Source organism: Diorhabda sublineata, chromosome 8, assembly GCF_026230105.1.
Source record: "Diorhabda sublineata isolate icDioSubl1.1 chromosome 8, icDioSubl1.1, whole genome shotgun sequence".
Classification (NCBI taxonomy): Eukaryota; Metazoa; Arthropoda; class Insecta; order Coleoptera; family Chrysomelidae; genus Diorhabda; species Diorhabda sublineata.
Genome location: NC_079481.1, coordinates 19,391,875 through 19,414,696, shown reverse-complemented (window position 1 = coordinate 19,414,696; position 22,822 = coordinate 19,391,875). Strand labels below are relative to the sequence as shown.

General features: G+C 32.1%; 1 protein-coding gene across 8 annotated transcripts in view; it reads right to left on the bottom strand.

Moving 5' to 3' along the window:
* The window catches only part of LOC130447942 (peripheral-type benzodiazepine receptor-associated protein 1), a 213,551-nt gene that overhangs the window by 92,103 nt on the left and 98,626 nt on the right, over nucleotides 1-22,822 (bottom strand). For all 8 annotated transcript variants that reach the window (XM_056785002.1, XM_056785003.1, XM_056785004.1 and 5 more), the window contains exons 4-5: nucleotides 1,828-2,163; nucleotides 851-1,231 (exon numbers count right to left, since the gene is read on the bottom strand). In XM_056785002.1, coding sequence (XP_056640980.1) covers nucleotides 851-1,231; nucleotides 1,828-2,163 — 717 coding nt within the window. The remainder of the gene's footprint in view (nucleotides 1-850; nucleotides 1,232-1,827; nucleotides 2,164-22,822) is intronic.

Here is a 22,822-nt window from a genome sequence, read left to right as displayed (position 1 = left end):
GTATTCTCGTTTAGTGCTAGCAGTGCTTGCAGAAAACAATAGCTACCCCTTGAGAGTCCTGTGAATGGAAATGTGTTTTTTATCTTGAAATATGATAGTGAATGGCAGGAAATATTTTTCAACATTACGATGATTCTAAATTAAAACAGTTTATATTTGGTTTGCTTCTAATATTGGTATCATTGTGAATAAATTGAGCAATAGCAAAATAATATGAATTTGATTTTGTAACAGTACAAATATCACACGTTTCACTGTTAGAAAAATCGTTATGATACAGTATTTTTGATCTTCAACTATTACCCTACACTTATCCGGATCAACATAAGCCAATAATTCCAACATAGGCATATTAAATAAGATCAAGTATATTTCAGAAACGTCAAAATTTGCACAAAAATTGAACTCAATTTTAAGAACCGCGTTTCTTTAAACAAATAAGAAGAACTGGTTGAATCAGAATATTTTCGAATTATTTAAAACATAGCTGGACATATCTTAGAAAAAATTTAATGAAAAGATTTATTTCGAATAAAAGTGCAAAATATGATGTTTTCTGTTTACGGTCCTTAGGACCGCACTGGGCTCTGGGCAAAGTATGTACAGTAACCTAAATAATAGAATTATTTTTTTATTTTTACACAATGTATAGTTTACAACGAAGATGGTTGATTATACACAATCCCAATATTTTTGTTGATAAAATTATTCACTCTAAAAATGCTCTACATAAAAACGTGCTTATGTTCTTATAGATTAACCAGCTCGCAAATGAACTGTGAACCCACAAACTGAAATTTAATTACTCCATCACGTCAACTTCAATAATCAACATAAAAGTAATACTCACCAATATCGACGTCATCAATCTGTTTCAATTTTATATTCATTGACGTTCCAGAAATAGGTAAACTGTTGAACTGAGAACTCAAAGGATTTGAGAACGTTACGTTATTGTTGGCAAAGCTTGTCGACACAACTGGATTTATAGGGTTAGAGTAGGGAAGCGTGTATTGAGTCAGTGAACTAGTTACAGGATTGCTGAATGATGGATTATTGAAAGAGGTCTGTTGTAGACCAGTTGGAATGTTCGTTAAAGGATTAGCATACGTATTGTTAGATATGGCGGTTTGGGTGTAGCTGGTTGGGACAATGGAAGGTCCTAAGTTAGACGGAAGAGTACCCATAACACCGGTGCCGATCGAAGAAAGATTTGGAGGCAGAGAAGAACCTGAAAAAAAACGAGTACGTTGAGCGAAAACTACATTCAATGAGGTCTGTTGGCTTTTTGTGACGAAATTGTACTTGAAATAACCATCTTTCAACACACAAGCAGACATCATTCATAATGGAACATTTAAGGAGCTCAGTTAACGGCATTTGAGGGAGAAAATTATTATCTCGAGTGATTTTCGTAGAAATCTAACACTGAGAGCATAAATGGTTTATAAGTAAAATATATATGATAATTTCAGCAGCTGGTATCCTATTTTTCCAGTACACTTGAGAAACTGCAAGGCATATCGGAAATAAATTGACTAAATGCACTATGAACTAACTGAATAACATGCTTAAACAGTTGTGCCAGTTCGATAATGTCTTCAAATCCTCATGTAAATGATCAAATACATATAGAATTGTACGAGTGTGTATTTTGACATATCTATAACATTAATTGATACTTAAGCTGATCTATTCACACAGAAAAAAATTAATCGCCTGATTGAAACCAAACAATTTAATCAATTTTAAAATTAGAGATTTGAGTGAAACTTACTATAACTATACAACACATATGTCTCAAGCAACAAGTAAACAATTTCTTACCTAATACACTATTCTGCCCCAACGTTCCGCCCATTCCAATAGAATGCTGAGTGAGACTATTCATTGTAGTACCCATCATGGCACTTTTGTTACTGTAATGATGACTCAAACTATTATATTGTGTTGCATTAGGATTGTAGCCACCCACATTAACTGTATTCGAAGGTATATAGCCTCCTGATAAATTTGTGGTACCATGGTACGATGCGTTTTGTCCTATTCCTGTGTTAATCGTTGGATATATACTTGGCGTAGTGTGTGACATAGTTATGGGAGAAATAGGTGGACTACATTCTCCTAAGGCATGGGAACTTACACTCGTTGCCAAACCAGCTCCTGAAAATGAGGAAAATATTGACTTTATAGTACATTTTAATTATGTTTTAAAAGTTTTGAGTATTGAAATATATAGCTAAGAAGAAGTTTCATATTTTCAAAATCCGGTTTAAGCCAAATAAGTTTACAAGTAGAATACCTTGATCGTTTCATGTATAAAAGATTCTTGAAACATCTATTGATGTGGAAAATTACCAAATGGCTGACGATAGAGAATAATGCAGCCGCAGCTGTTCACGCCCCTCAATTATCGTCTTTCTTATTAAATAATGACAAAAAATAAAAAACAACAGAAAAACTGAACAAAAAAGAATGAAAAAAAAAACAAAAAAATACAAAATATATTACCAAACCTAGAAAGAGCCGTTTTTCTTTTTTAAGTTAGAGTTTTCTTTTTTTCCTATTTTCTTCCCCCAAAATTAAATCCAATGAATCTCTCTATCTCTCTTATGTAAAATTATAATAAATAAGGAGATACAGAAAAATAATAGCACTCTGATGCTAAAAAACAGAGGGGTTTGGGATAGAAAGAAAAGCAAGTATGAATAAACATCTTTCATAGAGTGAAATCAAAATTAAGAGAAAATATCTATTTAAACATAAACCAGGAGCTAGTTCGCAGGTTCGCACAAAATGTATGTGTTATCTTCTCCTATTTTTTGCATCCTTTCATACTACTTTCTGCTTCTTACACCTCCTCTCTACTTTCACTTCTCTTCTTACTAGCTTTTTATCCACTTTTTTTACAAAGTGTTAAAAGACAATAAAAAGTTTACCTTTGTATCGCTTATTGCGTGAGCGCAAGAAGTACGCGGGAGGTATGTCAATCTGTAGTCTGGCTCTTGGGAATTTAGTCACTATGGAGCATTTCTCTGGAGCGTTGTACGTACGTGAGTTTTACAATAACTGTAATTCGGTGACTGTGGCGCGTAGAAAATCTATATCTACGCATCCAAGGTCTTCTGAACGGTCGAAAACGTAGAATCGGTCAGTTCGTGTCTGTTCGTGAAGAGCCTGATGTAATGTCAAATTAATCAAGTGGATTCTTTGAGTGGTTTTCTTGGAGTGGACGTGTTTTAGTATTTGTGATTTTGTAGCAAGCGGATTTCATTTGGATAAATATTTTCTATTTATTAATATTTTTAATATTATTATATTTAAATTTGAAATAGTACAATTAAAAAACGTGCAATTAGTCGAATATGGGAGAAAAAAGAATTTGGTATTATTAAGGAACAGGCTAAAAAAAAGGAAACATTTTATGTTATAGAGTTAAAAAATCGTTATAGACCCTTATTTTGTTTTTGTGTAACATATAGGAAAAACATAGGTAAATTATTTCCTATTAAAATAGTTCATTATCTTCTTATGGGCAACGCTTTGAAAAAAGAGGTTGAGGGTATCAAATTAGTAGGAATAAACCGGGTAAGAGTTATTTTAAAAACATTAGAAACAGCTCTCCTGTTTCTTTCTCTTGTCTCCTTTCTTAATCACTCGATAATACAAAAAAATAATCTTATAGCATATATTCCTAGATTATATATACACACACACACACACACACACACACACACATATATATATATATATATATATATATATATATATATATATATATATATATATATATATATATATATATTGAAATGATCAGAAATCTAAAAGCAAGTAGGTACATAATGAAAATTTATAATTTATTGAGATTATTTTTACTAAAGATAATAATTAAACATTCGCGCACTCGAGGAAATTATGAGACAATTTGACATGCACGAGAGGGCATTTTGGCAGACTATTTCCTGAGAAAAATTTAATTTAAAATAAACTTAATTCTGTGTTTAAAATTTGTTATTCTTTAAATTATACCGTAGTTGACGATCATCATATTGGCATTGAATTGGTATCTACGGTAACTTATTGACAACAGTTTTGTTCGTGAAAAAATATTTCAAAATAAGTTTACGTTTTGGGCAGAAATCCATGCAAGTAATAGACGCCGCAGTGGATAAACTAACTCCACTGAATACGAAAAAGTCGAGAGATTCTGCGTGGCGACAGTTTCAACAATTTTGTGATGAACGAAAATACAATTTGAACAAGGAAACTTCTAAGTTTCTAAGTAAAATTCTAAGAGATTTCGCTTTCAACATGAGACGTAGTGATGGGGAAGAATATAAAGAAGGTGTTGTCAAAACACTTTGGAATACAGTAGCGAAAATTTTGCAACAAAAATGTTATGAAGAGTTTAACATTATTTTCGATCCTTTTAAAGATGTAACGTTTGAATGCGCCAGAACTGCGAGAGACGCAAAAAGGAAGCAGTTGCAAAAGTGTCCTGAAAAAAGAAAAACAAGTGCATCTAGCTTCTCAGGACAAGATATTGATAAAATGTGTGCCATTTGGGACGAGTCGACTCCGGACGGACTTCAACGCAAGTTATTTCATATTGCTTCATATGAACTGGCGTGGAGAGGAGGAGAAGCATGTAATTGCCTTTTGAGTTACTTTGAAGAAGAATTTGACAACTACGGCAACCCTACAGGACGCATAGCTTATAATCCTATTTTTTCTAAGACAGCGCAAGGAGGGAGTCATAGGTTAACAGAAAAAAGATGGTTAGTCCAAAACACCACCGAGCCTGATAAATGCCCAATAAGGTATTTAATGTAAAGCATGATATCAAACAATCTATCATTATAATTTTGCAGGCTTTTTAAAATGTTGAAAGAAAAAAGAGGAAAACATATTACGGTCGATCGTCTTTTCTTAACTGTAAACCCATCAAGGATGAAAGAAACATCAAAAGGTTTTTTTAAAAATTGTCCAGTAGGACGAAATGAAATTTCAAAGTGGACAAGAGATGCAGCGGAAGCTATAGGAATTGACACGAAAATAATAAAAGTGACAAATCACTCGAACCGTGCTGCGGCAGTTACTCAGCTTGCCAAGGTTGGGGTTTCAGAAAATCAAATTATGAAGGTTACCGGACACTCAAACCAGGCCTCGATAAAGAGTTACCTCCAAGTAAATAGTGAACACCACGAGGAAATTGTACAAAAAATGCGAAATGACAGTAGCGAATTAACAATAAGAAGTGGTGGAAGCAGCATAGAAACACCTTCGTCGGCCTCCAGTAAAGTTGTATATTCTAATTGCATTTTCAATAATTGTTCCTTTTCTTAACATATAAAATTAAAACCAAATGATGTTTATTAATCCTAGACGAAAATTTGGCACTAGTGCAAATTATCGATAATTTGCACTAGTGCAGTATTATCGCTGAAATTTGATCGTTGCTAGGTAAACATAAAATATTACAGCTTTTTGGTTGGCTTAAATTTTTCGAAGGAAATAGTCAATATTAATGTCCCGAATGCGCACGAGAGGAAATTATGAGACAATTTGACATGCACGAGAGGGCATTTTGGCAGACTATTTCCTGAGAAAAATTTAATTTAAAATAAACAATAATTGTTCCTTTTCTTTAAATATAAAATTAAAACCAAATGATGTTTATTAATCCTAGACGAAAATTTGGCACTAGTGCAAATTATCGATAATTTGCACTAGTGCAGTATTATCGCTGAAATTTGATCGTTGCTAGGTAAACATAAAATATTAGTGCTTTTTGGTTGGCTTAAATTTTTCGAAGGAAATAGTCATCATCATTTCGCCCCATCTCGTTGATATCTTGTATCAAAAAACCTTTGAGAGGTTAATAAAAATTTGAATGGAACATTTTATGTAGAGTAGGTCTCTATTACCAAGCATAGCATACCGTAACTCATTTAGTTTCACATACAACCAAAAATCAATACACACTTTGTTATTAGATTTAACAGGGGCATATGATGTGGATCTAAATATATTAACAAATAAAATGGAGAACATTTGAATTAATAAAAAGGTTTGTGCCAATATTATAAATCAGAAAAATATTTTTACGAGATCATAAAAACATATTACATGGTCCACATACAGCATATAACGGCTTACCTCAGCAATCTATTCTGAGCCCTACCTTAATCAACATTCACACTGCAGATCTGAATAGGTTAATAGATAGCAATTTTTATATGATTCAATACGCGAACGATCTATGTTTTTGCTTATGAGAAATGTCTACAAGACCTGAGATAATGTATATAGCTACTAATAACTTGATTAAATGATATGGGATTCAATGTGTAGCTACCAATAACTGTGTTCAATGATATGGGATTCAGTGTTTCCCAGGATAAGACTGTCTTGGAATGTTTCACTCGACATCGAGTTAGGACTCCTAGAGCTTCTTTACTGGCTGATTTCAGGATTCCATTCTTCAACGAATTCAAATATCTAGGCATTGTCTCATATATGGAAATGGGGAGTAGATGCGAGCCTTGCATATACATTCTATAAGGCTTATATTCGTTCCATATTGGACTATGGGTGGAAATTATATGGGGCAACATCTAAAACAAATATTTTAAGGATTGACCGTATTCCATATGAAGTATTAAAAATTTGTATAGGGCATATGATGTCATCTCCCAACCAAGTAGTTTTGGCAGAAATACAAGAACCACCAATAAATATTCGTAGACAATATTGAGCCGAGAAACAAATAACTAAATATAGATAGTTTAATACGGAAATGATTCAAGAAATTGCCTTCATAAAGATTTGTAATCTCACAACACCCTACTGGAGAATTAAATCATCTCCTCCTTTGGCAGAGGCCTTTATAAATACCAATTATGATGTCTTAAACAGTCCCCTATGACCTATATATAAGTATAGTTACCAGATCACCGTATTTCGGCCAACCGTCATATGCCCCTTATATTCCGAAATTACCAATATAAATAATTTAATACTTACAACCATACTGAATGATTTCGGAGACAATATAACTAAAATATTTACAGATAGGTCTAAATGTGACGATGGAACAGAAGCAGCATTTTTTGTTTCAAATATTAATCATGTTAAAAAATTTAGAATACCAAATTTTTATTCAGTTTACTACACTGAGGCGTTGGCAATAAAAAAATGTTTGAAATGGTGCCTACTAAATACAGTTCAAACTGTTGCTGTAATGACAGATTCAAAGTCAGTTTTACAAGCTATCGAAGCGTCTCCATCAAACATTTATAATCAGGAACTTATCTTCGAAATAAAAAAAACTAATTATATCAATTAAACATTGATAATAAACAATCATTCTCATATGGGTAAAAGGTCATAGCGGAATTATGGATAACGAGATGGTAGATCAAGAGGCAAAAGAAGCTTGCAAACTAGAAAAATACTTAAACTTCTTCTGTCATGCTGATTTGATTAGCAATCATAAGAAATCCATTAAAATCAGATAGAGACAAGCCTCTAATAAACTAAGCAAAACATCAGAAAATCTTTATTTCCAGCTTCCCCCAAATCTACCAAATAGCATTCCAAATATAACAAATTTCGATGATAGTAAAAAATACACAGCAACAATAACGCTATTAAAATTAAATCATGGTTGTTTTTCGGTGCATCTTTATATGGGTATTTTATGGTCACCATTTTGCAGCTGCGACAACGTATTGATGCGCGATACTAATCATATTTTTCTGCAGTTAAAGAAAAATGAATGAGCTATATCTAATCTATACATTTCGTTGATTGATCGTAACTTTCCTCTTCCAATAAATATTAGCTCACTTCATTAAGAACACAAGAATAGAGCTTTAAATTATGCACATGAATTAATTAAAAAAAAACCGTGAGCAGCAAAGCTCCATCACGAAAGTCGAATTTTTTGTCGAATGAAGAATTCAACTAATACACAAACAAATCTCTCCATAAAATGAATTTCTTGGAAATGATATTAATTCTCAATCTTATTTCTTCATATGGAAAATTTGCTATTCCTCAATAACTTTTCATTTCACAAGTTAACTCTCCCTCTCGAATGAAAATTCATAGTTTCAATAGACCCGGTGTTCTTGAACCCTCTTGTTCAATTTCAATTGACAACAAAGAAAAAATTGTCATAATGACAAGAAATTTCGGAAATGGGAAGTAAAAAAAATCACCATAGCAACGATCATACGTATTATTCATTAAATAGGAGGCGGGCCAGTTCAACAATTACAACGAAAAATGATTTCGGGCGTTTTCTGCTAGAATAACTGAAGAAGAAAACTTTGAACTTGAGAAAGACAATTCCTCAACATCACCCCTACTTGCATGCGAAGTTCGAACCCTCTAGTTAAACGTTTTCTGGCCAAAAAATAAGAAAATATAACAAAAATGACCATAAAATGGAGAGGGGTGGAGATGGAAAGTTTCGACCTTGGACAGGAAATCATCTCGCAACTAATTGAACCTACATGTGAAATTTCATTTTTCAGTCGCTTTTCGTTTGACCTGCAGAGGTGAGCAAAGGTCAAAAACCACTTTTTTTGCACTGAGACCCCTCGAAATATTCATGTGTTTTCAACCAAACTCTAATAACATCAATACGCCGCCAAAAAAGCCATGTATGCTAATTTTGAACCAAATCGGACCCATAGCAATTGCTCGAGAGATGAAAATAAGAATTGTAGCTTAAACAGATATATATATATATATATATATATATATATATATATATATATATATATATATATATTTATATATATATATATATATATATATATTTATATATATATATATATATATATATATATATATATATATATATATATATATATATATATATATTGTAATTATTTATTTCTACCTCTATTATTGTTTTTATTATTGTTTTTATTTTTCTATTGTTGTCGCTAGCACGTTATTTGCCGGGCATGAAACTCATTCTCTCTTTAAGTTCTGGCATAAATAAATAACTTATGGATGTTTTTCCTTTTAACAAATCAATAAAAGTTTTATGTTAAAAGTTAATTGTATTATTTTTAATTCAAATAAAGTTTAATAAAATGTAGTTGAGTACGCCTATGGGTCTAACCTGAAGTTAGCCGTTCCTCTAATTTGATAATTCTACACAGTTCTCTGTTATAAATCGACTCAGATGAAAAATACTAAAAAATTATGTCAATTTTATATGATATAATCAAGAAGTTCTATTTCTGTGGAAGGATTACATATGATACATTGAACAAAATTTAATTATACTACACAATTCATATTATTTCTACGGAAAAGGAATCTTAACCTCACAAATAAGGAATTTTATCCATTGTCAAAGTAAGTATAGGTAATATTCCTTTTTTTTTATAAATTATTTTATATTGTTACTATTATTAGTATTATTGGCCAATAATACGTGAAGGAACTGACCTGAGATGATAATATCTTGCAATATCAGATCTAAAACTTGCATTTACTTCTGTGAATTGTCAGTAACAAATCTTCAACTCATTGGATTTTCTTAAGTCCAGATATTTATCTTCCATTCATCTTTAATAATTCGCAATTATTTTGTATTTTGATTCAAATTTAACTTCTATTTCTTATAACTTTGAACTCCCCATTTTCTTTTCTGCTGATACTCTTCTTCCAATAAATAATAATCCCCTTCTTTTTTTTGTTTTTTTTTCCTTAGCAACCATATAATATGACTGACTAGACTTTGCTCTTGTCTCCTCACAATGTCACTTTTCAAACACTTGTCAGTTCTTATATTTATGTTTTTAAATAAACTGTTATTTCATTAATAGTTTATGAATTTTCACTATTATGGGTCATTTTGGCAACAGTTTCATATATTTTTTTAAAAAAAATCAATCTTCCACTAAGTTTTATATTAATTTATAATTAATAACATTATTCTATGATACAAATTATGATTTGTACATATGCAATCCTTTTAGAATATATCATTTTTAATAAATAATTCCTTATATATAAAATAACTATAATTAATTAACTTGCAAATATCAATTCAATTTTTTTTATTTTTTTATCGATTTTCTGCCTTTAGTTTAATTATTATCTTTAGTAAAACTAATCTCAATAAATTATAAATTTTCATTATGTACCTACTTGCTTTTAGATTTCTGATCATTTCAATATATATATATATATATATATATATATATATATATATATATATATATATAAACTACAGACATCCGAAAAACCATCATAATCGTGTTCAGGGAAAAATGATGTGCCCCCCATTTTTCTTCTAGTCATGCCTACCGTAATAGTCCAATTTTTCCTTGAAAAATTCAACTAAAAATATCTGTGGCTAATAGCCTAGTCTGAGGCAATACCTTCTCCTATTCACCTACACAAAAACAAGTGTATATTGAGTGATACAATTTATTCTCTACACTATCTTGTCTATCCAGAAGCGTGCTGTTGCTTTAATTGTGTTGTTTCGAATTTCGATTGTAGTTGAGCTGATGATGTGTGTTTTAATTTAAAATGATCTTTGAATTAAACAATGAATTTATCCTGTTTACAACTAAACTAATATAAAATAAAAATGCTGTCTCTGGTTGTCGATAAAAAAGCTAGACTAGTTTTTTTGTTCGAACCGTAATACCCTTGTCCTTGATGTTGCCAGAATAAAATTTTTGAAAATTATTTGATTTGTATCATTATGGATTAATGTTTAGACAGATCAATAACCCACAAGTTAATTTCAAAATAATTCTCCTCAAATTGTGCAAACTCATTTTATAAGTCTATATTAATGTTTTCACCTGTGATTTTGATAGATTTAATATGTTACTCTATGAAAGTATCCAGTATCAGTTTAATTGTTTTTAATCTACCTGATAGTTAATTGAACTTTGATTTATCACCATCAAGTTTTTTCAAGAAATGTTTTAAATCTGCTCAATTGTGACTTAAGTTGCGATTTACCGTTGTTTAATATTTTAATAGTATCTTCAGATATTGATAAAAGTTGATTTTCTGTATAAAAAGATGCTACTGAAATTTAACAAGAATGAAAAAAAGGAATTTATCTGTGATTTGAAGGTGCTCTAATCTTCCCTGCGTCCAAAGTAAAATTTGTTTATACTCATATAATGTGTTTTTTGTCAACTGTCTGCAGATACCGGCTTAAGGATCTAATTTTCTTATTGGTGTTTGGTAAAAATTCATCGAATCTGACTCGAATGTTTTGAATTTTGATTGTTGTTAAGTAGATGATGTGTTTTAATTTGAACTGATTTTGAAACTTAACAATTACTCTTTTACTTCAACTGAACTAATATAAAATAAAAATGCTGTCTCTGGTTGTCGATAAAAAAGCTAGACTAGTTTTCAGACTACTTATATTTAGATAATACGTTATTCAAATAGGCCAGTTGCAGGTTGTTTTTGTGGAATGAATTTCTTAGAATTATGTGAGATATTTTAAGTTTCTATCTAATTCGTTTTTGTTTCAATGAAATGATCATAATATGAATAATAGTACCTACTAATCGGAAAAAATAACTTTTGCCCGTTTGTCAACACTCAACCAAATAGATCATTCTAAGTATTATTTCATTTCATCTATCACATAAGCATCTGCGGTTTTAATTTACTGGAGAAGGAACAATTTAGTTTGTCCCTGCTAATTCAGTAATTAACTGCATGTTTTGAGTAAGATTTTCTGGATAAGGTATGCTTTGGCTAGCTCTCAAAATATTTGTAGTAAACATCTTTACTGACCATTATCATCAGAAACACTTATGAGATTATCCGAGATTATTTGAAGCTCCAAATAAGGGGAAATACCTGAACATCATATAGAATCTGTTAATTCAGTTTTAAAATAAGTTAGTCAAAAATATATATGAAATTTTTAAACATACATTTCCACATAATTCAGCCGAAAAATCATTTGCGAAATATCTGGTAGAAGATTACCAAGTAAAGAATTGAGTATGAACTTGAATGGTGGCATCAGTTTGACAAAAAAATAAACGGTTTACTTTTTTATATCGAAGTGTTATCAAGATTGTCTTTGGATTAAGGTATTCACAATCCGAGTTGTTTTATTAGTAGTTTGCGTCACTCGACAGCGAATATAACTGTCCACCAATTAAAAAGATCATAAGACGTCTCTTCATAATATATCATTATTAATAACTCATTGAGTAGGGGCAGAGAGGGCATGACGGAGTAGAGAGATAAGATGGGCTACCTCACACACAAGAAACTAAACGATGGTTAGTGCGAGAGAAACTGTGAGGGGAGTGTACGCTCTGTAGATAAAGTATTAAGCAGAGAGATGGCATTCAAAAAAGGTGCTTCTGCATACGCAGTGTCTCAGACTAGAGCAATAGGTTAAGAAAGTGAAGGGAAAGGGTGAAGTTTTCATTGATGCCATTCGCTATGCTGTAATTATGTGAACAACAATTGTTTGACATCGTCAGAATCTTGGGTAGGCTGCCAGCTCTGTGAGCGTTGGATTGACAACGCTTGTGCTGGCGTGGACGATGAAGATCTGGAGGAAAAACCCATTTGTTTGTTTTGTGAGAACGACTAGCATTCTCCATCATATCCCAATTTTATTTCATCTTCATATCTCATAGTATGGGGCAAGGTGGTTTTTCATAATGTTAATTTTTGGAAAATGTGATATGTTGATTCTTCAAAAATTGTACCAAATCAGAGTTAGATTAATGACATAAAGTGCCATAAATTAATGAAACTAATAAACAACAGTCAATCAAAGCTGGTATTTCTGTAGAAGCATTTATTTTATTATCAAATTTACGTTTGACAGAAGCAATACGTGTTGTTCTGTTTTGATGTATACGATATAAAGTACAGTTATTATAAACGACAGAAATAAATGTTAAAATAGGACCACTTAAAGGATTCGGAAATTCGGGTAGCAATCTTTTTTTCTTACTGATAAGGTCAGCTCGAAATCGTTACTATTTTTTCGATTAGTCTCTACGATTAGCGTTATTCTAATAATTCTAATAATTCACAAACCTCAAGAAAATGTGGTAATGTGTAATACAAATGATTCAATGTCTACATTATATTCTTATTAACATGAATAATTTATTCTTAATCCATCAAGAATACAAAGTTAACTATACACGTTATATACAAGATGACCATGAATTTAAATATAATGAGGTTTTTATTACATCATCTGATGTTCATATTTTAGTCATTATCGGTTGTATCAAATAATCCTTTGACTGGTTCGGAAGTGAGCTAAATAAATTTATAGCCATTTTGGAGAGCGCAGGAAAATTTTTTCATGGGGGTACCACCATTCTTAAATATTTACCCTTCTTTCTGATCTCTCTAAGAATAAGTACAGTTAAAATTCAGCTCTCCAATGCTTCGTATTTTCCTTCTATTTTTTCTAAAGATTGTCAATATCAATGCATTTTGTAAAACTATTGTCATCTAATTGTAGAGTTTACTCGGTTTATGTTAATTAACGATGTCGTTTCAGAGTGCGAAACGTATATTTTCATTGTAAATGGAAAGTTAATTAAATGGCAATTTGAAAAGAAGCAATTTTGAGGAAAATTTGAAATCGTCAGTGAATGCTTACATTGGATGATTTCTTATGAATTTAAAAAGACCTCACTAAAAAACAACTAAGAGAATAGCTTTGTGCATCTTTTGGTAATCAAGCACCACAACTTTTGGAAACCAGCAATTGGATGCAGTGATAAATGTCCAGAGAGTCGATAAAATCGATTGTTATTCCGAAAGACATCGATGCTATACGCAACATGATTAAAAATGATCAGCATGTGACTTACAGACAGATAGAGGCGTCACTTAGGATATTGTAGACTACAATACAATTGATCTTGCATTTATATTTGAGTGTTAGGAAGATATGATCCAGATGGCTTCCGCATAAAACACATCAAACAACTGCCAAACAAAAGATCAGCAAACAGCGATTTTCACCCCTTTCAAAACATTGTCTTTACGATATCAGCTTCAGAGTGGATTGAATTTATACAAATAATTTATACAAAACTTCCAAAGAGCACAATTTTCTCCAAAGCTCGTAATATATATTGAAAAGAGTACACATTCCCATAACAAAATCTTTCATAAACTGGTTGACAAAGATAGTTAATGAAATAGAACATTATATATAACCAAAGTAGCTTAAAGCCAGCAAACTCCAAACTGTGATTAGTTGGATAGATATATTGTAACAAGCAGCATCCGTTATCGAAATTTATGAAAAAAATTAAACGGCCACCACATTTCCTAAACTAAAAATTTCTCATAATATAACCTAAACCTAAAACTTTCCTATAGTACTGAGAACTTATTAGCACCGATCTATGAATTTGTCATTCAGACTAATTTTGAATGATCAATTTTGAAAATGTGATACAAATTAAAAACTTCTGTAAAATAAATACTTTTATCTACTCCAAAATATTATTTTGAGCTCTTCATTTTCCAAGGAGCCAATTTTCGAACATTTGGGTAATTATCGTCAAAAATTAGCAATTAATAGTTGATCTACCATGGATCGACACTATATCAGCTTAAGAATATGGTTAGGTTAGGTTATGATTTATATAGTGAAACTCTTTGTCTATTAAGCTATCATTGTCAAGATAGCGGAATCGGATTTAAAAAATATCAAAATTTGTTTCTAATATGTTACAGAAAAATTTGAATTTGAATTTCAAAAAAAGACGATGCAAGCTTAAGATAAATTTGGCATTGTCACATAAATTTTCCTTACATAGAGTACTACTACCTAACCAAGTGAATGCAAGTTTGTTACAAATTAGTTGCTAACCTTTGAAATTGTGAAAATGGTAAAAAATCGGAAAAATTCAAAATTTCCAGAAAATAGAAAACTGCAAATAAAGATATAGAAGACGTAATGACAAAAAATATTATTCATTTCTAATCATTACAACTAAGTAAGGGCAGGATAATAGCGCAAAACATCGAAAAAGGAGCTATTTTGGAAAAAATTAAAAAATACAAGTTAGTTAAACACCTAAAAAACTCATGGGAAATTCATTTACTCCAGTTATTTCAGCAATTCTTATTATGATTGCATTATCAAATTGCTGAATATTTTCCTTTTTTAAACATTCGATTATATTTAACTTACTATGTTTATATATCTTAATTTTTATTATTAAATTGATACCTAGTCTAAAGAACGCCATATTTCTATCTATTTAGAGAAATTTATGAATTAAATTAATCTCACCAAGATACGCCAATACTTATAGCAGACTTTTTAGTATTTCAAAGAAATTGTGTACATACAGCTTCGCCCAATGGAAATTCATTCATGTTTACGATTAGATGTTTTCATTGGTAAACAGTGGAGATGATGAGTCCACGTGGACTGACGGTTAGTTAGATGTTTACCGAATTTTATACGGAGAGTAAACATTATTTTTCATTCCTTAATAAGGTATGAGTGCTGTACGTATTTATGAAATATTGATTGTTCCTTCATAAGTGTCTTCTGCAATTGATATTAATAGAACTATAACAATACAAAGGCTTACAGAGCTCAACGAACGATGGATTTTATTGAACATAGCCTACAGAAATATTTAGAGAACCTTTGCAAAATCTAACGTTCTTTTATTAGCTATAGGTAAAAGTGATAGATAAATCTTTGTTCTTTGAAAATTTTTAATAATACACTCCATTTAAAATTTATAGTAATCCAAAATAGGGTTGCAATACATCTTCTGACCTTGACTCTTATCTTGAAGCTGGCTTATATCATTATTCATTGTAAATGTCACCAATACTTTTAACAATTGATGAACTATATGGAAAATTTATGTGACAATGTCAACTTTTTTATAAGCTGGCATTGCCTCTTCCAAAAATCAGCATCTTCGATCAAAGAAATGTTTTGTCGTTTTTCCTCAAGTATCAATCAATCGGAAAACTCATGAAATAAAAAATTTGGAGCCAACAAAACTAGTGAAAGGGTCCGGTTTTGGCAACTGTAGTTTTAACAGTGAAAGTGTCAATTCCTATAAAAACAATCTTTAGAAACTTTTAGAAGTCCTATTTTAAACACAGACGTATTACGTAGAATTTCATATATTTATACCAAAACAGTGAATTTTGTTACACACAGTGCTATCATTAAAGTTATCAGTGCTACCTACATATTACACCGGTTTGGAAGAAGAATTCGCTAAAACTGAAGTGGCCTGTGCCAATACAGGTCCGTACTCTCGAATCAAAGCGAATATATTATTAAAATTAATAATGTCAAAAACACATGTGAGGACTCCTGACTACAAAAGCAAATCCTACAAAAACATACTCCTCTGCACTTAGTCAATCACAATTTCCTATAAAACATCAAGCAATCGTTTTTCCAGTTGTTGATAATTTGAAAATTCAAGATTACATGATACCATTTGGAGAGCTAATCGATTCAAAAAATATTCTATTCATATCAAGGGTGTCAAACAATAGAATATGCATCTACCTCTCAAATGAAAATATTGTAGAACTTTTCATGCCTTGTCATGAAGGGATGATTAATATTAACCACATTCCAATTCAAGCCCGAAAACTTATAATACCATTCGAAAGATTGATACTCACTCTCAAAAGTATATCCCACCATACCAAACTCACTTTTAACCTTCCATTAGACGCGTTGCACCAGTGAGTTGCACGCCCTCATAATCATGTGTTAAAAGCAAATGAGTGAGTGGTGAGGACGAGCTTTTCACTATGCTCCTAACTTTATACGGTCTATCGAACAGTGATTGAGTTGCAACTATATGATAAATACATTTTTGTCAGTGAACGAAAAACACCCAATAGGTGACCGCGACAATCAACGTAAGTTTTTTACTTTTATTATATCCTTATTTTGCGTTTCTTAATTTTATTGTTTTTCACTATTGTAACTGCCTGTCGATTTTTAGTTGTCAAATTTGTTATTTATACCAAAAACTTACGTCACATGTGAGGTGCGCGCGACTATAATTGTTATAATTTTGTTTTAGACTCAACATGAGTTCCAAAAAAGAGATTTTCAATTTGGAAAATGAGAATAATATCGCAAAGATGCATCAAATACTCTTTGATAGTGAATTAGAGGACAGCCACGACGAGTTTACGGAATCAGACGGGTCTGATATTGAGGAGGAAGACCAGATTGAGGAAAGAGAAGAAAATTCAGGTACTGACCAAAGTGACTTTAAAGTGTCACACAATGATAAAGACATAGTTAGTCGGCGAAAAAAGGGTAAAGTAGTTGACTCCATGGCTTGGAGAAAAATACCATTTTCCACAAGAAAAAAGTTGGGGAAACAAAATCTATTAGTTCATCTTCCCGGAGTAATAGTGGCCGCCAAACATGCAAAAACAATTATTGATAACTGGCATTGCCTAATGAATGATATAATATTGAATCAAATAGTTGAGTGCACCAATCAATGCATTAAACTTATAGCACCGGAATATGCTGAGTCGACATGCCCGTCAGATAGACCTAATTGAGATCAAGGCATTTATTGGTCTATTATATTTATCCGGTGTGTATAGAAATTCCCGATTAAGCCTTGAGGCTTTATGGGGATCGAATGGGGATGGTATTGAGATTTTTAGGCTAACAATGAGCTTATCCCGATTTAGATTTATAATGAGATGCCTTAGATTCGACCACAAACAAACTGGAGCAGAACGAAAAAAGCTCGATAGGCTTTGCCCTGTAAGAGAGATATGCGAGAAATTTAATGAGAATTGTAGAAAGTCCTATTCCGTTGGTGAAAATGTTGTAATAGATGAAAAGTTAGAAGCCTCTTGTGGAAAATGCATATTTCGCCAATATCTGCCATCCAAACCTGCAAAATACGGATTAAAGATTTTTGCGTTAGTTGACTCACGAATATTTTATACATCCAATATGGAGATATATGCAGGTGCACAGCTACAACATTTGCACTGAGTAATAAAACAACAGATGTTGTAAAACGACTAATTTCACCGATTATCAATACAGGTCGTAATGTCACCGTTGATAATTGGTTTAGTGACGTTTCTTTGCTAAAGAATTTAACAGATACTAAATTATCTTTTGTAGGTACATTAAAAAAATGGCAAATTCCTCCAGAGCTGAAAAATTTGAAGTATCGCAAAGAAAAGTCGAGCATTTTTGCTTTTAGGCAGGAGGGTACAATGGACTCTTATATTCCCAACAAAGGAAAAAATGTCATTTCAATTTCTAGCCTTCATTTCGACGCTTCAATTGATGATGAGTCTGGTAACCATGAAAAACCCGAAATTATAACATTTTACAACCAGATTAAAGGCAGCGTAGACACTGTTGATAAGCTATGTGCAACGTATAATGTTTCTAGAGGTACCAGACAATAGCCAATGGTGATCTTCTTCTCTATGTTAAACGTTGCTGGAATAAACGGGCAAATCATATTTACAGGAAATGGTGATGTTCTAAAGCATCGACGATTGTTTTTACGCCAGCTTGCAAAAGATCTAGTGCATGAACATATGGTTCGGCGTACCTCAAATAATCAACTTCCTCAATCTCTGCGTACCAGACTATCAGAAGTCACATTTCTTACGAAAGAATCTCCCTCTACATCCGAGGTTCCTGAAAATTTCGAAAATAGCAGGAAAAGAAAATTGTGTAACCCGTACGAAAAGAACAAGCAAAGAAAAAACACTAAGTATTGCTGTAGAAAATGTGGTACATACTGTCTAGGGCATGTTGTCATTACGTGCATTTCCTGCTACGAATCGATGAGTGAAGTAAATTTTGAAAATGAGGACAGTCTTTAAAATGTTAGAACATTTTAAAAGATATTTTTATTTTATTTGTTCTTAATTCGTGCGTTTAGTTTATCTTAAAAGTAAAATATGATTTCTTCCTTTTTCTTAATGTAACTTGTTTGTATTTTAAATTTAGCAATAAATACATTTGTATTGCAATTCGTACTTGTGCTTTCAACTTACAATCTATAGAAAATATACATTTAAGATTATATAATATAACGTTGCACCTGACAGGTGATACGCGACAATCCACGTTCTAAAATGGGGCGCGTCCGCTGGAAGGTTAATTGATGAACTTAATAAAATAGGTCTCAAACGTAGCTAAGCGCAAATAATTACGCTTCCTCCCCAAACAGATGGAAACGAACCAGAGAGTCTTAAGAAACCACCTTTCTTAAATCAAACAGAACGAGTAAAAAGCCTAGAAATAAACTAGATATCTCTACAAAAACTCTCATGGAATCAATCAGAAAAACAATTTCTGAACAGAATCCTCTTTCGTATTGGACTAAATCAGATATTTGCTCTTTTTGAAAATGTCTACGGTTTATCTGACCCAATAAGTATTACACAGAACTATATCAATTATTTTACTGCATTAATAGATATGTTACTGTTTACTCACTTGCAATTAAACATATCTGAAATGAAATAGTCATTTTAGAAAGAGGAAGTGAATCCTTTCAAACAAGCATTAACCAACTGAACTATATATATATATATATATATATATATATATATATATATATATATATATATATATATAATTTGATTTGATTTTTTCCATATTTCTGTGCGTCCTCTTGGATTTTACATCTATTCTACAATGGAATATCAATCATCACAACAGAAGTTTGAAGCTATTTGTCTTCAAGAAACCAATGTCAAATACAATAAGGACGAACCGCTCAGAGAATTCAACAACTTCTGCAATAGCCAAATAAATATTGAAATAGCAAGCAGAGGAGTAATAATATTATTGGAAAACTCTCTTCAGGCTGAAGAAATCACGATCCATACAAACCTAGAAGCCGTAGCTAGCGAACAACACAGTAATCTAAAAGTGAAAATCTGCAATGTATATATACCTCTAGCAGATCAAGTAGATGTTGAAGAATTAACAGAATTATTGAAACAAATTCCCTAACCCAGAATAATAGTCCATGCCCATAACATCATGTGGAGATCCACATCAATACAGTTAGGGCAAGGTTCATGTATTGACATCACTATTTGTGATCTAATTTTGATTTCGACACTCTCCTGGGATCGGCTGAACTATACCTACCACAGTGACCACTATCTAATCGTTATTCATAACAACAAGAAATCTAATCACAATCACGACCTATATCTAAAATGGAACTTAAAAAAAGCTCTCTTTCAAACCGTAATTGAGGATAGTTTGATAGCTAATACAATTCCAACAAATACAGAGTAAGCTTTAGAAAACCTTGTAACTAATTTTCAGCGAGCCACAGATATATCGGTCGGGAGAATTACGTGCCTGAAATGAGGCAATCCTGCGCCATGGTGGGATAACGACTGTGAATCAGCAATCAAGATTAATGAAAAAGCTTTCAATAAATATAAAAGATACAATACACCATCAAACACAATTGAATTCTTGAAAACTTGAGCCGAAGCTAGCCGTACAACAAAAAATGCTAAACGTAAATCTTGGATAGAATACGTCTCTACAATAAATTCTGAAACACCCATGGTAGAGGTATGGGAAAAGGTGAGACAACTATCAAAATAGTCTCAATACTAGCTAGCACCTACAATTAATTACAATGATACCTTTGTCACTGATAAATTTACCCATTACCACCCAAGAATATGAAGGAGCTCTCTCCAGCCTGAAGGAAACTTCACCAGGACAAGATGAAGTACCAGTCGTCTTCTTAAAATATCTTCCCTCGATGGCTTATGAATACATCATTGACCTCGTCAATACCTTCTGGCTGCAGCATAAATTTTCCTAACAACTGGCATGTATCCATAATAATTCCAATATTAAAATCATAAAACATAAGATCCAATCCTGAATCTAAACGACCTATATCCCTTACATGTGCTATGTGTAATGAAAAAATTATAAACAACAGATTGCTTTGAACTTTAAGAAAACGAAACTTTATTATACCGGTATAAAGCGGATTCAGACAACATAGATCAGCCCTGGATAATATAATAGACTTGAAGAGTGAAATCAATGAGGCATTCGCCTCCAAAAAACAGCTGTTTAGCTGTTTTCTTTGCTATTAACCGAGCTTTTGACACTGCATGGTATTGAATATACAAGGTCACTGCCTAGTTTTTATCGAAAACTTCCTAAGAAATCGAACATTTAGAGTAAAAGCCAATAGCACCACCTCCAATAAAACATATTTAGAAAATGGTATACCTCAAGGATCAATCATAAGTCCCACACTCATTATCATCGTAATCAACATCTCACTAAACTTAAATTTACCTGTAAAAGCTCGACTATAAGCAGATGATTCGTTTGTTTGCTGTGAATGGAAAAAATATGTGGTCTCAAAAAACTGGTTTCACTTTTTCAACCACAAAGACTCTATATATTCTTTATATACTATATTCTTTTCGCAATACAGAAGAATATACCAAACTTATCGGTATAGAAACTATATAATGAAGACATAAAATCGGAAACATCCATAAAATTTGTCCACACATTAAGATGGAATCATAATATTAGAAATCTTCTCCTAGCTTGCAACAAACGACTTAACTTGAAAACGTTAACGGATAAAGAATGGGGAGGGGCAAATCGACAGACATTACTTACACTGTACCGAACACCGTACTCGATTAAAACTAGATTATGGATCAATTGTATATTCAAAGGCTAACAAATTGCTCCTAAAAAAAAAACAAAAAACTCGACAGCTTTCACAATTCAGCTATACGTTTAATAACAGGTGCATTCAAAACAACACCAGTGGAAAATCTGTACTGGGAATCAGAGGAACCATTCTTAGGAAACAAAAAAAAAATATTTGAGCCTTACGTATGCAGGGAAAGTAAAATCTAATCATTCCAATCCTACCTTCGAAAACTGCTTCTCCAAGAAATCCCCAAATCTTTTTTCACATAAACCCAGAACCGCCAAACCTTTCTATACTAGAATTAGATCATATCTAAGCGAATTGAATTTCTTCTTTCCTCCACTATGGATAATAAAAAGTATCAAATTCATCACCCACCTCATCTCATTCGACAAACATCACACCAACCATACGCTAAACAAAAGTTTCTTTGTTTCTTTGTACATATTTACGCAGATGCATCGAAATTTCAAGATATTACAGGTATCGCTATCATCTACACTCTACACAAATCTCCAAATATATGCTAAGAGCTCCTTCAACCTCATCCCCTTTCACCTCATACTCACAGATTCCCTTAGCTGAATCAAAAGTCTTGAAAAAATTCACACCACAAATTCCTTGGCAATCAAATTCCATCAATACCAGAAAATTGCATTTTGTTGGATCTCCTCACATACTGGAATAAAAGGAAACGAAGAGGTAGACCTTGTCGCAAAGGAAGCTGTAAATAGTGACAGTGCGGAGAGCGTGAGTTTTAACTAGTGCCGATATTAAATCAACCGTAAAGCGTTAAGTGCTGAATGAATGGGAGAACAAATGGTCCACGTCCACACAGCTTTATGAAGTGAAAGACTCCGTGAAACTATAGTCAGTGCTACCGAAAAATCGTAGATTGCAAATTGACTATATAATCGCAGAATGTTCATCATTTAACGCAGAAAGATCATCATCAAATCTACCACGAACAAACCTGAAAGTTCAGGACCTAAATACAAAATTACTAACCTCAAAAATTACCTCAGACAGATCTCGATCATAAACTTAATTCAACAAATATCTGTAGATAAAAT